Source organism: Desmodus rotundus, chromosome 4 (genome assembly GCF_022682495.2).
Source record: "Desmodus rotundus isolate HL8 chromosome 4, HLdesRot8A.1, whole genome shotgun sequence".
NCBI lineage: Eukaryota > Metazoa > Chordata > Mammalia > Chiroptera > Phyllostomidae > Desmodus > Desmodus rotundus.
This window is the reverse complement of record NC_071390.1, coordinates 180,531,282-180,546,690: the sequence shown is the minus strand read 5'-3', so window position 1 is coordinate 180,546,690 and position 15,409 is coordinate 180,531,282. Positions and strand designations below refer to the sequence as shown.

At 59.9% G+C, this 15,409-nt stretch overlaps 1 protein-coding gene across 6 annotated transcripts in view; it reads left to right on the top strand.

The window, feature by feature from the left end:
- CFAP99 (cilia and flagella associated protein 99) overlaps positions 1 to 15,409 on the top strand; it is a 31,723-nt gene that overhangs the window by 4,311 nt on the left and 12,003 nt on the right. For all 6 annotated transcript variants that reach the window (XM_071221323.1, XM_053922196.1, XM_053922195.1 and 3 more), the window contains 5 exons: positions 1,248 to 1,375; positions 10,067 to 10,211; positions 11,098 to 11,192; positions 12,117 to 12,226; positions 13,784 to 13,955. In XM_071221323.1, the coding sequence (XP_071077424.1) occupies positions 1,248 to 1,375; positions 10,067 to 10,211; positions 11,098 to 11,192; positions 12,117 to 12,226; positions 13,784 to 13,955 (650 nt within the window). The remainder of the gene's footprint in view (positions 1 to 1,247; positions 1,376 to 10,066; positions 10,212 to 11,097; positions 11,193 to 12,116; positions 12,227 to 13,783; positions 13,956 to 15,409) is intronic.

Below are 15,409 nucleotides of genomic sequence, written 5' to 3'. Positions count from 1 at the left end.
ACCCCATGCTCAAGGACAGCAGAGAGCTCGGTGTCTGAGCCAGTCTGGGACCACCAGGGCGAGAGGTGGGGCAGGGCAGAGACCTACCCAGAGGGGCCAGCAAGGTCAGGACCAAGGCTGCAGAGGTCACCCTGACCAGCACATCGTCCCTATCCCCTCTACAGAACCTGTGCTCTGAGAGGTTAAGCCACTTGTCCTCAGTTGCCCACCAGACCCGGCATTCCAGCAGCAGCCACAGCACCCTGCCCCCAGGAGGCCTCTGCACCCTCCCCCACTGCATGCTCACCACCTCAGCACCTGCCTCACCTCCTCTGCCTGTGCCGGAGGAGAGGAGGGGCTGAGTGGACACCCCCTCCCTCGAGCCACAGACAAGGGGCTGCTCCTGGTGCAGAAAATGTTTTGGGTGCAGCTCTCTGTATGGCCCGTGTGTCCCTCTCCCCCAACCCGTCCCAAGTGCCTGGTAGCTTTGGCCCTCATTCTCTTGAAAGTGATGGAGCAGGGAGGGGGAGTTAGCCTGTCTGGGGGCAGCTGTCCGGGGGAGGAGAGGGGTCCCCCTGTCCCAGGGCATGAGCTGTCTGTCTGAGCCAGCAGCTGGTGCCCCGGATAGCCAGCGGTGTGCTGCCCAGAGGGGCTGCTCAGTCAACTTGTAACCGGAGGGGAGGGAGCCCATGGGGGCCTGGCCACACCTTTCGGGCAATTTGGAGGCCACCTGAGAGAGCCAGTCCTGGGGCCCAGCCCAAGCAGCTCCTCTGGTGTCACCAGTGTGCAGAGCCTGCTGGAGCCTGGCCACGGCTGGCTACACAGCCTCCCTGGGGCTTGCTCCCTCATCTTTGAAGTGGGATGTCCAACCTAATGACCTGAGATTCTTCTTGTCCCAACCTCCTGTGGTTAGGTCACACATCCCCGCTGGGTGTGTCTTGCTGAGTAACATGATCGAACCCTGGGCTGAGGGGTGCCCTGAGGTGCCTCCACTCTGACCTGGTGCCTCCCAGAGGCAGCCTCACCCATGCACCCCCCACCATGTAAGGTTTAGGGGACAGGTGGGGGCAGCTTGAGTCCCTGGGGCAGCAGAAGATGCAGGGAGAGCCTAGGAAGTGGCCCAGGTTACCCCAGCTGGGATCCCCGTTTCCACTCAACACTCCTCACCACACGAGGCCCCAGGCCCCTGGCGGCTTCCTGCCCTGCTGCTGAGGGTCCTGCACCCATTTCTGCTGCCTGCTGAGCTGGCCTGCACGGTTTGCTTTTAGGGCCCCTCGCTGGGAAGATGGCCTACTACAGAAAATGCCTGGAGGCTGTGATTGGGCAGCTGGGCCAGTTTAGACCTGAGAAGGACAGCCCAGAGCAGTTCCTGGAGGCTGCACGCGCATCCCTGCAGGTAGGGGCGGAGTGGTGCTTCGGGCAGCCGAGGGGCTGGCCAGGGACACCTATCAGGGAGCTGGTCACCTTCCAGAAATGGCATCAGGCTCCTTCCTGACACGAGAGGCCTGGGGACACATCCTGGTCTCCAAACCCTGGCCATCCTAAATGTCACTCCAGCAGGTCACTGGAGTGGCTGACTGTGCTCACTCATGTTCCCTCCAGGGACAGACCCCTCTTGGCCCTGGGCAGCGGTCTGGCCCCCAGAGTGTGCGTCACACTGTAAAACACACGGACACGTACCTCGGGCTGCTGTGTCCGCACGCCTGACTGTCCCCAGCCGGGCTGCCCACCCTCTGTTCTGGTTCCCGGGGGGTGGCTGGGCACCGGTAATCAGCTCACTCCTGGCCACAACCCCTGCTGCCCTGTGTTATCTGCTCATCACCAAGGTAGCAGCAGCCCGGCTATCACTTTTTCCAACAGGGTTGTGGCCCCCATGGAGGCGGCCTCTGCAGCCCCCTTACTGCTCAGGTGTGGCCTCTGCGGCACCCCCTTGGGGTGGAGGGGCCCTACAGTGCAGCCCCCAGAAGCCTCTGGAGGGGGGTGGGGCAGGACAGGCGGTCACTGCCCTTCGGAGAGGCCCAGGGCCCTGGGCCGTGCCCTTAAGGGCCAGAGGGGCTGCAAGACCTGTGAGGGAAAGCTTCCAGCCCTGACCCCATTCGGACTGAGGGTGCACTCCAGTGCCTGTGCCTCCCTCCCCCACAGCTCTGCACCCCCCTCTCCAGCACTTTCCCTGAGCCCAAAGCAGTTTGGGAAAATGATGAAGCTGCCAAGGGCCAGGCCCAACCACACCCATCCCTCCCAAGGCTGCAAGGCCCCATGCGCCCTTGTGCGCCTCAGGGCAACCCATCCTGCCGCCTGCCCCCCCCCCCAGTGCCCTCCTGCAGCTGTCCCCAGGGCTCCCCGTCAACTGCTGTTTGCTGGGAAACGAGGGAGAAAGAGAGGGAAAGAAACATCAATGTGTGGTTTCATCTGTGCACCCCCCACTGGTGACCTGGCTTGCAACACAGGCATGTGCCCTGACTAGGAATCGAACCAACAACCTTTCGGTTTGCAGGCTGACACTTAAGCCACTGAGCCACACCAGCCAGGGCCTTTGCTCCATTTTTAAGAACAGCCCTCCTGCCCCCAGCCTCATGCAGCTCCCACTGTCCCACATCTGGCTCTCTGTCCTCTGCTGTCCCCACCCCCACCCCACTCAGGTGAAAGTAGTAAAGTTAATGACTTTATTTCATACCTGGGACGGACAGTTGGGCTGTTACTACAAATGGTTTGGGGGATTTCATCCCCACAACCAGTGGATTATTAATGGGGAATGCACCCTGGCCACCACCAGGTGAGCCTGGCATGGTGACGTCTGCCTGCGTGTCTATGGGGAGGGCGCCCACAACCCTGACTCCCAGGCAGCTGGCGCTCTGGGATGGCGGGGTTCTCGCTCACACAGGTGGAGATGCAGCTCCCCTGTCAGGCATGCTGGTCCTTGCCAATCCTTTGAGAAGGCCACAGGGGTCCCAGGCGATGGTGCCCAGGACAGTGACTAGTCTGGGCCACATCTCTCTAGCTGTCAGGGCCAAGGATCGACACTGCCCCGGCAGGAAATCAGAGGGCACACAGACCAACGGGCAGCCGGGGAAGGCAGGGTTGTGGGGCTCACTCGTACCCCCACAAAGATATGCTGGAGTCCTCACCCTTCGTTGCCCGCGCGTTTGACCTTATTTGGAAATGCCATCTTTGCAGACATGTTAGGGATCTCGAGATGAGATCGTCCTTGATTTAGGGTGAACCCCAAATTCGGGGACGAGGGTCCTTTTAAGAAGAGGGAGGTGGGACACAGACCACGTGATAGCAGAGACACAAGAAGGCCGAGGGACTGCAGAGGCGGAGACGGGGTGCTGGGTCTGCCAGCCCGGGGCGCTGGCCACACCAGCCCCTGGGAGGGAGGCACATGGGGCCATCCCTCTGGCTTCCCAGGAAGGGTCCAACCTCTGACCCCTCAGTTCCGGATTTTGGGGCTCCAGAACTGTGAAAGGATGCAGTTCACTGTTTTCAGCCGGCAAGCTTGGGGTACTCTGTTACTCTGTTACTGAAAAGCCATTCAGACAGGAGCCTGGGGAGGACAGAAGGGCCAGGTTGGGACAGTCGGAGCTGCTGCTGAAGTGCTGGGCCCACGACCAGGTACAGAGGTGGGACCCAAGGGGCCAGGTCAGGCTTGACACAGAGGGGCAGCCCACAGGGTGCAGGCAGTTGTGGGTTTGGGGCAGGTGTGGAGCCTTCCCTTCTCCCGATGGACGTCCGGGGACAATCCTCTTGCACACACGTGCACACGCGTGCACACATGCAGGGAACGGCCTCTGGCCCTCAGATGGACTTCCCTCGGCGGCGGTCCAGTGGCCCTTCACAGAGAAGGTTGGAGGGACCAGAAAGGGACCCATCACCCCACCGTGCGTGTGGGGTGCCGAGACCTGGGGATCTCCGTGGGGCCGCAGAACGATGGAAGTGGCCTGAGGGCCAGGAACAACTCCGAGCCCGAGCTGCTGGGCCGGGCCTGGAGCTGGAGGAAGGGGCGCGGGGAGCACCAGCAACAAGACACACTGCCAGCGTGCAGCCAGGGCCAGGCTCTCTGGGAGGGACACGCCTCATCTCACTAGGGCGCAGCCACAGGGGATGGGAGAGTGTCCCGTAAGGGGGATGGATCCTGCAGGCTGTCACTCCCTGGGGGCGACAGAGCTCCTCCAGGCTGGTCAGCTCGACAGCTCAGCCACCAGGGTCAACAGGTGGGGCTTAGGAACCTCCGGAGGACGGACCCAGGCCTGTGGGACAGAGGCGGGCGTGTTGGGCACAGTGGGCAGCCTGGGGCTTCCAGAGAGTCATGAGGTCCAAGCAGGGCTTGGAGAAGCACCTGGCTTTGAGAGAGCTCCCTGGGGGTCAGGGGTCCCAGGTACAGGGACCACAGTCCTGACCTGTGGCCAAGCGGGAGTCAGTGGTCCAGGCACTGTGTGGGCAGGGGCTGAACAGGGCCCATGTGCACACAGCCTGGAGGCTGGAGCCTGGGGAGGTGGGCCGCTCAGGGGCCACAGGCAGAGGCAGGCAGGCAGGCCGGCCAGTGCGCTCCAGGCAGAAGAACGAGAGGTCAGCCCCAGGCTGGCAGACGGGTGACCGGCAGCTGTCAGTCCATCAATGTAGGGGCAAGGTGGGGGTGGGGGAAAGGCTAAGCCAGAGGGGAGGACAGGGTAGACAGAGCAGAAGGGAGGGGCTCAAGGGTGCATCATAGACTCAGAGGCCCCTTGGGCAGCCACAGCCTGCTGGCCTCTGTGACAGGCTGGTCAGACTCAGGACCTGGCTCCAGCACTGGGCCTTCCCAGCACAACCTTGTCTCCCCCGCTCCCTCCCAGCCCAGCCTGCTCAGCGTCCTCTGACCTATGCCATCCCTGAGCCTCAGTGTCCTCTCTGTGTCCAGCAGGGCGAATCTTCCCTGGTGGTGTGGACTTGGCCACGGGCCCAGCCTGGCACATGGGCCAGTGTGTTGTCCACCCCTTGACCCGGTGGAGCCCTGACTGGCCTCCCCACCTGGGGGCCGATGGCATCAGGACCTGCAGCGCAGGCTCTGGGTCTGGCCTTGTGAAAAGTGCACCCTCTCCCCCCCCCCACCCCCGATGTGACTGATGGGAAGTACAGGGGCTGTCCTCTGAGCCCCGAGGGAAGGTGGGCGCAGAGGCGGCTGTGGGCAGCATGCTGCAGAGTCACTCAGCCTCTGCCGGCAGAGCTGACTCGGCAACCCCAGTGCCAGCCCTGCCGGTGCCTCTGGCTGACCTGCCTGTGCCAGCCACCTGCCACCCACTGAATGGACCACATTCGTGGCAGGGGGAGGGGCGGGACTGCCGGCTAGTGCCCTCGGGTGGGCTCAACCCCAGGGCGGGGGGAACCTGAGAGGGACACCGAGGTGGCAGCATGGTTGCTGAGACAAGAGCCAACCCAGAGAGGGACCCCATCCTCTCACAGAGGCAGGGTGTCCACTCCTTGTCTGGCGGGCTCCCAGCTGACATGGTCACAGGGCAGGGGCAGCACAGCGGCCGGTGGGCTGGGCACAGGGGCTGGGGGCTGGGCAGTGTCTGACTGGAGTGGGGTCGGATGTGACCCAGGCAAGGCGGCGTGTGAGCAAAGGCCCGACGGGAGTGGGGAGCGAGTGTGCAGGGAAGAGCGTCGTAGGCAGAAAGAACAGCCTGCACGGGGCCCTGAGGGCACATCCACGTGCTGGAGACAGAGGCCAGCACAGCTGGATGGCCTGGGGGACGTAGGGACTCAGAGGGAACTGGGCCAACCCACAGAGGGTTTCTCTGGCCGAACTAAGGACTCCTTCTGGAATGTTCTGAGGGAGGACGGACTTGCTCTGACTTCCATTTTAGCAGAAACACTTGGTGGCTAGGTTGGAAATAGACTGGAGGGGAACCAAGAGCTGCTGGGCCTCCCTCCCCAAAGGATGGGACGAGAAGGGGTGTCAGGAAGGCCTCCGTGGGCTCCATCTCAGGAGTTGGAGAAGCTGGGCAGCCAGCAAAGCCTCAGACGTCTGTCTGTCTGAGTGGGAGGTGGAGCAGGAGTGGACAGAGTCTTCCGGAGCTGCAGGAGGACTGCTTTGAACTTGGAATAGGCCCGTTTTTAGCCTTGATGCTGGGCAGGGAGATCTCGGATGGAGGTTGGAGGGCTGGGCCCTGAGACCATGGGCCACCTAGAGACCGAGGAGGAGCCCAAGGGACCCAAGACGCTGGTCGTGGTCGCAGAACAGGATCGTCGCCGTGTCACCGGGGGTCCCAAGCCCGAGGCCAGGCAGGCACCAGAGGGAGCCTGGGTTCACCCAGCACTGCGAGCCACGGGGCGAGGCCGGGCTCTCCCCTGTGCTCAGCACCCAGACACAGGGCCTGGAGGCTCTGGAAGGAGGGGCCGTGGCCCCGCCCCCTGGGACAGCACCCGCTTGGCCCCACTCCCATAGTTACTGTGGTGCCCTCCCTGCCCCACTGTTTTCTCAGCAGAGAACAAGAGAAGAAACCGCAGAAGAAAAGAAATTTGACGTCCCCCAAAAGTAAAGCTTCTATCCACACTAGGTGCCAAAAAATACTTCCCACCGAGTTAGATGGTAAATTACAAAGCCATGACAAAACGACCCTGTAAATTGTCTCAGTCGACAAAAACTCATAAAAATCTATGAAGAAGAAGATTGTCCCGATAGAAAATGTTAGCCAAGAATATAAATTGGGAATACACAGAAGTACAAATAAGTGTCCAGTAAACATAAAAATTTCACTGACAATTAAAAAATCAAAACAATGGGATACCAAAATTTATCTAATTGATTGGCAAAAAAGGTTTGATAACGTCCCTGCTGGTGAGTTTATTCTGACCCCCTACCCTGCCGCCTGGGCGCGGGGTTTCCTGGTGACCTGCAGGGGGTGGCCCTGCCGACGCTGCTGAGGTGGTTGCTGTTCCCACCCCTGCTTGTACCGCTGCCTGAGCTCCTGGTCCGTGGAGGTTTCCTGCCCTTCCACGGTTCCCTCAGACTCCTGGAAGTGTCGTGACTGGGTTAGAGGGCATGGAAAATAGGTCTAGAAGCATATTTTTATGCTGTTCCAGGGAAGTGTTGCCAGCACCCACCCCGCCAGCCTTGCCTGTCACTGTGCAGGCAGCAGGTGTCCTGTCCCCTCAGTTCCAAAACTGCAGTCACTAGTGTGAGTGGCGCTGTGTGGCCCACACCGTCACAAACCCACGCCAGTCTTCAGCTAGTGGGGAAATGTCGGTCTCCCCAACTCCAGCTCCCCCAGAGCCCCCACCTCCCCCTGTGATGGGCCACCTCCATCCGGCTTGTGTGTCTGACCAGCCCTCACAGCCACTCTCCTTGCTTGTCATTCTGGGGGTCTTAGGGGGGCAGGGGCAGTGTTTGTTAAATCATTCATTTGACAACTTTTGTAGGAGCTCGCTCTTTTTTTTTTTTTTTTTGCAAATATTGTCACATTTTATGAGCACAGCAAAATCTGAATATAAGCAAGGCAACTGGAACTTAATTCATATTTGGATGTTTGCTAATGATAAGTGAATAATCTTGGATGTTTTCTAAAAATAAGTAAACAATCTGGTCCAGTTCAGTCTGTTTACTGTCATTTGGTCTCTTCTCTGGTGTCTTTTTTAAAAAAAAATATTTATTGTTTATGCTATTACAGTTGTCCCATTCCCCCCCTTCACATCCTGTCTACTCCCTCCCTCCCACATTCCCCCCTATAGTTCATGTCCATGGGTCATACATATAAGTTCTTTGGCTTCTACATTTCCTACACTATTCTTACCCTCCCCCTGTCTATTTTCCACCTATCATCGATGCTACTTATTCTCTGTACCTTTACCCCTCTCCCCCTCCCACTCCCCTGTTGATAACCCTCCATGTGATCTCCATTTCTGTGATTCTGTTCCTTTTCTAGTTGTTTGCTTAGTTTGCTTTTGTTTTTGTTTTAGGTGTGGTTGTTAATAACTGTGAGTTTGCTGTCATTTTTACTGTTCCTATTTTTTATCTTCTTTTTCTTAGGTAAGTCCCTTTAACATTTCATATAATAAGGGCTTGGTGATGATGAACTCCTTGAACTTGGCCTTATCCGAGAAGCACTTTATCTGCTTTGCTGGATAGAGCAATCTTGGATGTAAGTCCTTGCCTTTCATGACTTGGAATACTTCTTTCCAGCTCCTTCTTGCCTGTAAGGTCTCTTTTGAGAAATCAGCTGACAGTCTTATGGGAACTCCTGTGTAGGTAACTGTGTCCTTTTCTCTTGCTGCTTCTAAGATTCTCTCCTTCTGTGTAATCTTGGGTAATGTAATTATGATGTGCCTTGGTGTGTTCCTCCTTGGGTCCAACTTCTTTGGGACTCTCTGAGCTTCCTGGACTTCCTGGAAGTCTATTTCCTTTGTCAGCTTGGGGAAGTTCTCCTTGATTATTTGTTCAAATAAGTTTTCAATTTTTTGTTCTTCCTCTTCTCCTTCTGGCACCCCTATGATTCGGATGTTGGAACGTTTCAAGATGTCCTGGAAGTTCGTAAGGCTCTTCTCATTTTTTTGAATTCTTGTTTCTTCATTCTTTTCTGGTCGGATGTTTCTTTCTTCCTTCTTGTCCACACTGTTGATTTGAGTCCCAGTTTCCTTCGCCTCACTATTGGTTCCCTGTACATTTTCCTTTGTCTTTCTTAGCATAGCCTTCATTTTTTCATCTAGTTTTCGACCAAATTCAACCAATTCTGTAAGCTTATTGATTACTAGTGTTTTGAATTGTGCATCTGATAGGTTGGCTATCTGTTCACTGCTTAGTTGAATTATTTCTGGAGCTTTGAAGTGTTCTGTCATTTGGGCCTTTTTTTTTTTTTTTTGTCTTGGCATGTCTGTTACTTAAAGGGGCAGAGCCTTAGTTGTCTCCGGGGCGGAGTAACGCTGGTTGCTGCACTGTGATCCCTCCGCTACCCACAATCAAATTGGGCCCCTCTGGTGCTGGTTCCCGAGTGGGTGGGCTTGTGCACGCTCTAGGCCCCTGTGGGTTTCTCCAACGACCTCTCCTGTGAGGCTGGGAGTTTCTCCTGCTGCCGCCCCAACCCCCACGGGTGTTTTCAATCAGAGGTTTGAGGCTTTATTTCCCCTCACTGGAGCCCTGGGTTACGAGGTCTGCTTCGCTCCCCGCGGTTCGTCCCGGTTTATCTGCGCGAATGTGAGGCCGCAGGGTCTGCTAGTGGTCAGACCGCCTGCCCTGTTCGTCCCACACTCCGCCAGTCTCGGTCCCGCCACAGCAACGCGAGTCCTCTCCGCCCCGGGCTGCCTGTCTCCGCCTCTCCTACCGGTCTGGATGAATGTTTATTTTTTATCTACTTGGTGTCGGACTTCCTTGCCGTTCGATTTTCTGTCAGTTCTGGTTGTGCGAGGAGGCGCAGTGTGTCTAACCACGCCGCCATCTTGGTTCTCATCGTTTTTTTTTTATAGTGGTAAATACACACATAAAATCTACCGTTTTAACCGCCATGTCCAGCTCAGCTCAGTGGCACCAGGCATGTCTGCACTGCTGTGCAGCCGGTGCCACCGTCACCTCTGGGACTGTGCATCTCCTCACACTGACATCTGTCCCCGTTAAACAGGGACTCCCTGACCCCCGCCCCGCCCCACCCCGGCAAGGAAGAGAAACATCAATGTGTGGTTGCCTTTCCTGTGCCCCCTGCTGGGGACCTGGCCTGAAACTCAGGCTTGTGCCTTGACTGGGAATCGAACCAGTGATCTTTTGGTTCGCAGGCCTGTGCTTAGTCCACTGAACTACACCAGCCAGGGCTCTGTCTGCATTTTTGTCCTGGAGGGTTGACTCTCTGGGACTTCATGTGAGTGGAATCACACAGTGCCGGCCCTGCTGCATCATCCTTTTTAATGCCTGGTTGTTTTCTGTGTATTTCTGTCCTTGACCCCCTCTGCTGTCACTCAGGAGAGCAGCTCAGGGGCCAGTCCCTGGGCTGTACCCTCTGGCCTGTGTTCCTGGCCCAGCAGGTTGGGCGCCAGCCCCCCTCGCCCTTGCTTTGTGTCCCAGCCTTCCAGGGCCTCAAGTGCCCACATGCGGAGGCTGCGGCCCCCACACAGCCTGTCTCTCTTCCAGACTCTGAGCCCCCAGAAGCAGGTGTTCATTTTGGAGGTGCTATCGGGCTGCATTGAGTACCGGAAGCTACTGACCGTCGTGGTGGACGCCTTCTACGTGCGGGACGGCCGGCTGTGCCTGCGCACCGACTACAACCTCTTCCAGGGTAGGTGCCTGTCCCACCGCTGGGCAGGCAGGCCCTGCCTCCTGAGAGCCATGCGGACAGACTCCACTGCCACAGCCACCTGATGGACATGGCCGCAGATGGCGCCCCTCCGGCCCCTCCACGCTGCCTGCTCCTGGCTGCTCACGCCCCCATGACAGCTGTCACGTAGCCCCCCCCTCGGTCCCCCGCCACCCTGGCTGCCTGCCAGTGCATGGACCATGGACCAGGGCCAGCTCAGGGACCTGGACACAGGCTCCAGGCGGGCGCGCTGCAGGCCAGGGTCCAAGGCCCAGACCCGAGGGGGTGAAATGGGAGCTCTGGGCCCAGGGCTTCCTGCAGGTGGCCTGCTTTCATGGGGCGTGGGAACCACTGTGTCTGGGTGCCGCTGTCCAGGAGGGGAGGGCTGGGGACAGCAGGTGCTCGGAGGCCAAGCTGGGTAGCCTGCTGCCTGGCCCAGTGCTGGGCTCCTGGCCCTGGTGCCCCCTTGCCACTCAGCTCGGGTCCCAGGGCCAGCAGTGCCTCGTGGGCCTCACGCCTGGTGAACAGTTAACAAGTGTTCACCTCCCAGGACCCCGCCTCACTCAGCAAGTCGGAGTACCAGCTGGCTTGAGGCAGTGATGCAGTCTTACAGAATTAGCAAACAAAATCCACAGTGATTTTACTTTTACGGGGGAACCTTTGGAATTTCTGAGAGCTCTCCGAGTGAGATAACAAGAGAGGACGTGCTTTGAAGCCACAGGGTGTCCCCGCAGGCTGGGACAGCGACAGCAGTCCTGTGGTGTCGCAGGAACAGCCTGCGGGTGCCCACGGGGACTCCCTGAGGTCGAAGCCCGGCCTCCCCTCCGTGGGCGTGCCCCTCCGCACTCGCCCCCGCCTGTCTCCTCAGTGATCTGCTACCTGGCCACTTTCCAGCTGGAGGAGCTCGGCTTCCAGCTCTTCTGCAGCATCGTCAAGTCCCAGCCTGCGGACAAGATGCGCAAGGTGAGCTGCTGCCGGTCCTCCTTAGACCCAAGGGCAAAGGTCTGTCCCACGAGGTGCTGACCTCTCTCGCCTTCCCGGCTCATTTTCACAAGGGAGAGAGACCCTGCCGGGCCTGTTGTCTGTCCGGACAAGGGCTGGGGCCTGCGCCCGTCTCAGCTGTGAGGAGCCCCCTCGTGGGGCCACCGTGGCCTGTGTGTAGGTGCACGTTTCCAGCTCCCAGGGGTGGCAGGGCTCCCCTAACAACCAAAAGGGACCCCAGATCTCCTGAGGGCCAGGAGCTGGGAAACTGCCTTTAGAAGCCCCGGCTGCCCAGCACCGTCCCCAGGCCCCACAGTCTGCCCAGGGGAAGCAGCCTCAGTCCCAGTGCGGGGACCCACTACCCAGGGGAGGGCTGGTGGGCAGCTCACTTCCCCAGTACCCCCCACCCCGCACTGCCCTGGGCTGGGGAGGTGGAGGCCAGGTTGCAGAAAAGGGAGCTGGTCCACTGTTGGAATTCCCGAGCCTGTGGGGTGAGATGGGGCAGGCAGGCCGCTGTCTGTCTGTTACCACCACAAACTCCCTGGAAGTGGGGTGGAGGCCTCCAGGTTCTGCGACTGGCTGGAGCAGGGGACCCCACAGTGAGGACAAGCCCGCTGGGCTGCCCCAAATGCTGAGATACTGTGAGCAGAAGCCTTTCTGGTGAGGGGCAGCCCCCCCAGAATGGGCACCCCAGCCCAGCATGAGGGGCAGTGAGCAGGGACCAGACCCCTTTCCTGTCCCGGGAGGGAGGTCTGTCCTAAGGGCCCCGCCCCTGTTGTGGGCGCTGGCCCCCACTCCTGGTGCATCAGCTACACCTGCCCCATGGCGCTGACTCGCTGCAGGAGGCACTGAGGGCTCACCAGTCAGGGGGTCTGGGCTGAGCCCCCACCTCCACCCCTCCCTCAGTTCCTCGGGTTCTTCTTCAACCCCTTAAACCTGTGCTCGTGGATCAAGGATGAGTGGAGCCTCACCTACGAGATGGATCATGTGAAGAATTGGACGGACCCCCTGCTGAGGTGGGCCGGCTGCTGTGCCCCCTCCCGAGGCCTCCTCGGGTCCCCTACCTGCTCACAGGGCCCCATGGGGGTGAGGAGGCCTGGAGAAGCCACAGCCCGTGTGCGAGAGTGGCCCAGGGGCCCAGGCTGACCCCCACCGCAGGCGGCCAGGGTGGTTTCCGAGCCATCCGAGTGTGTGGGGTGAGAGCGGCCGCTCTGCTCCAGAGCCCACCGCTGAAGCAGGGGCTGCGACTGTGGCCCTCGCCTTGCGGGCCCTACAGGGACCCTGTGGGGCTCGGTCTGCCCAGCCTCCTCCTGCAAACCCTGGGGGTGTGGAGCTCCTGGTGGATTCGGGCCTATATCCCTGTCTGGTGTCCCCCAGGGCACCACTCCTGGGCCTGTCACCCTGAAGTGGCCTTGCGGCCTCTCCTGACAGGCGCGGGCAAGCCCTGGAATCCCTGGTGCTGCAGAAGGACCAGCGCTATGGCCTGGCCTCACCCTTGGCCTCCCTGGAGAGGCTGCTGGGGCCGAGGGCTGCTGCCCCAGCTGTTTGCCTCCTATAGGACTGGGGGACCCCCTGTCTTCCTGGGGACAGACAGATGGACTGTTCTGGCATGAGCAGGGGAGCGGGAGGAGAGGGGAAGGTGGCCACCCTGAGGGAGAGGGAGCCTGGCCTGGGCAGGCGCTGCATCTTTGCCTGCATCCTTGTGGAATGGAAAGCCCAGCCAGGCCGGACTCGCTGGCCCCCCTCAGGGTGCTCACCCGTGGCCTGGACCTGCCGGCCCGAGAGCTACCTCCAGGGAGTTGCTCAGCTGGTTCTTTGGTACCTGCCTCCCGCCCCAACACAGCCCACGTGCAGACTGCCCTTGCCTGCCCTGGGACCAGTGCCACTGCTGACCTGTCCCTGCCCACTCCCTGTTGGCCCTCGGACATGCCCTTCCTCCCTCTGGTGGCCCTGGTCCCTACTCGGGGCAAGAGCTATTTAAATCCTTGTGGTCGCCCCCAGGGGAGCCCCACAGGAGGGGACATGGAGGGGTGTGGAGGTATGAAAGGGGGCCCCTGACCCTGGACCCAGCTGGGCCCTTCCCCAACCCTTGCTCCAGGGTGCCCCCCAGCTGTCCCTTGCCCCACCCCTCCCACCTGCCCCGCACCCACCCACCACCAGCCATTTGGAGTCGCCCTTCCTCTCCACCTGCCTCCTTCCCCTGGGCCATCTGCTTGGTCCCAGGTTAGCTCCACGTCCCAGCTGCTGCTGGTCTGCAGAGCCCTTAGATTCCAGCAGAGGGGATCTGCCCTGTCCCCATGCTCCCCACTCCCTGCTTGCCTAGGACAGCGAAGCCACTGGGCCTCAGCGTCCTCCTCTGCGCCGGGAAGTGTGTGTCTGTGAGGCACTTGGGTGTGGCTGGCGCAGCTCCTGCTCAGCGGCAGCACTCAGTGCGCAGTGGCTGCGGTTCCCCCGTCACCCCCACCCTGAGGTGGGCCCAATCTCTTGGGGGTCCCCCAGGTCCCAAGGGCTGTCCCCTTGGCGACCTGCTTAGAAAGAGACCCTCAGTGGTTCCTCCCAACTTTGCCTTCAAGATGGCAGCCAGAGGTCCAGGAGCTGATCCGCCAGCTGGAGGGGAAGTCAACCAGTCAGCCCCCTCTTTCAAAGGCCAAGGTCACAGAGCCCAAGAACTTCAACCTGACTGTCCCCAGACCTCGTGCCATTCCAGTGCCCGAGCCTGTCCCTGTCATGGCCAAGGCAACACCAGTAAGTCCTGGCATTTGCAGTGGGCACTGGCTGTCCAGGCCAGGAGAGTGGACCCTGCGGGCCAGTGGTGGGGCTGGCCCGGACCAGGACGGGAGCATTCGATGACCCCCTCCCCCCCGCCTGCGCCGTGGGTCTCCGCACTCCACACACTGAGGTCTGGTCAATAGGTGTGGGGTGAACCTGCTGGACTGGGTGCTTGGAGCCCGCTCTGAGCCCTGTTGCTGTGGTCCACTGCCCCCCATGGCCCAGGCAGAGCACTGAGTGCCCGCAGGGATCAGGGAAGTGTTCCTTGCTATTTAGTGGACACTGTCAGTTTGGTGGGGCTGGGGGTCCTTTCCTTTGGACCACGGGCAGGTGGTAGCATCTATCAGTGTGACCCCGGTCACATGGCCTATCCCCACGGCACAGCCTCTGCCCAGAGCCCCTCCTCCCTCTCCCTGCCTTGCTGACTCCTGTCATTCAGGGTGCTTTGTGTTTCAAGTGGCAGAAAAATGCTGCTCAGTCTTGCTCAGAGGCTCATGGCTGCAGTAGGATAGGCTTCAGGCACAGTTTGATCAGGGTTCCAGGTTCACATCTCTGCCCTAGTCCCCTCTGTGGGTCTGCTTTCTCTTTGGGCTAACCTCTCTCATTGTAGCAAAATGCCCAGGCCTCATACCCACATTCCACAGTGTCCAGGCACGAGAGGACATCTAAGGCCCTGAGTTCTGTAAAAGCATGATTAGACCAGCTTCAGCTGCGTGCCTCCCCTTGGCGAGCTGCCCACCACACCTAGGGCACGGTGTCCTGACCCGTCACGGACTCTGTGTTGGACACCCACGGCGAACCCAGCTTTCCAGAACCAGCCTTGCTCCCCAGCAGAACTAACGGCTGTTGGAGACTCCTGGGGTGGTGCTGGAGGTCTCTGGGCCCCCACCTACCCCAGCCCCCTCCAGGACTCAGTACAGCCTCACCAGAGAGACTTTCCGCGAGGCCCTCCCCTGGACAGGCCCCTTGCCTGGTGTCCTTCTCGTTAACCCACTCCTCCTCTCCGTCAGGGCGCCAGGTAGATTTTGTAGTTGTTTGGTCACTCGTGGGTCTGTTTCTCCCTGTCTCTGTTACCAGACCTTGCCTATTTGTTCCAATGCCTGGCTGAGCCTCGGCTTCGGCCAGGCCCTCATTAAATACCTGTTGGGTGGATGGGTGGATGAATGGGGGGCCTCACTTGCCGCTCCAGCCTCTCTATGTCCACCCCTGCCCAGTCAGGCAGTAGTCCTTTGCCTATCCCTCCAAAGTCCAGTGGCCCGGGCCCTGCGTTTGGCCACCCTCCTTCCTGCTGCTGGCCTGATGTCCTTCCCTACCCTGGGTGACAGCCAACACCCCACAAGTCCCACCCGTAGCTAAGGCTTCCCTTCCAGCCTCTGCTGGCTCAGGAGCCGTGGCCCGCCCCTCACCCCTGGGCCACTGGTGATGCACGC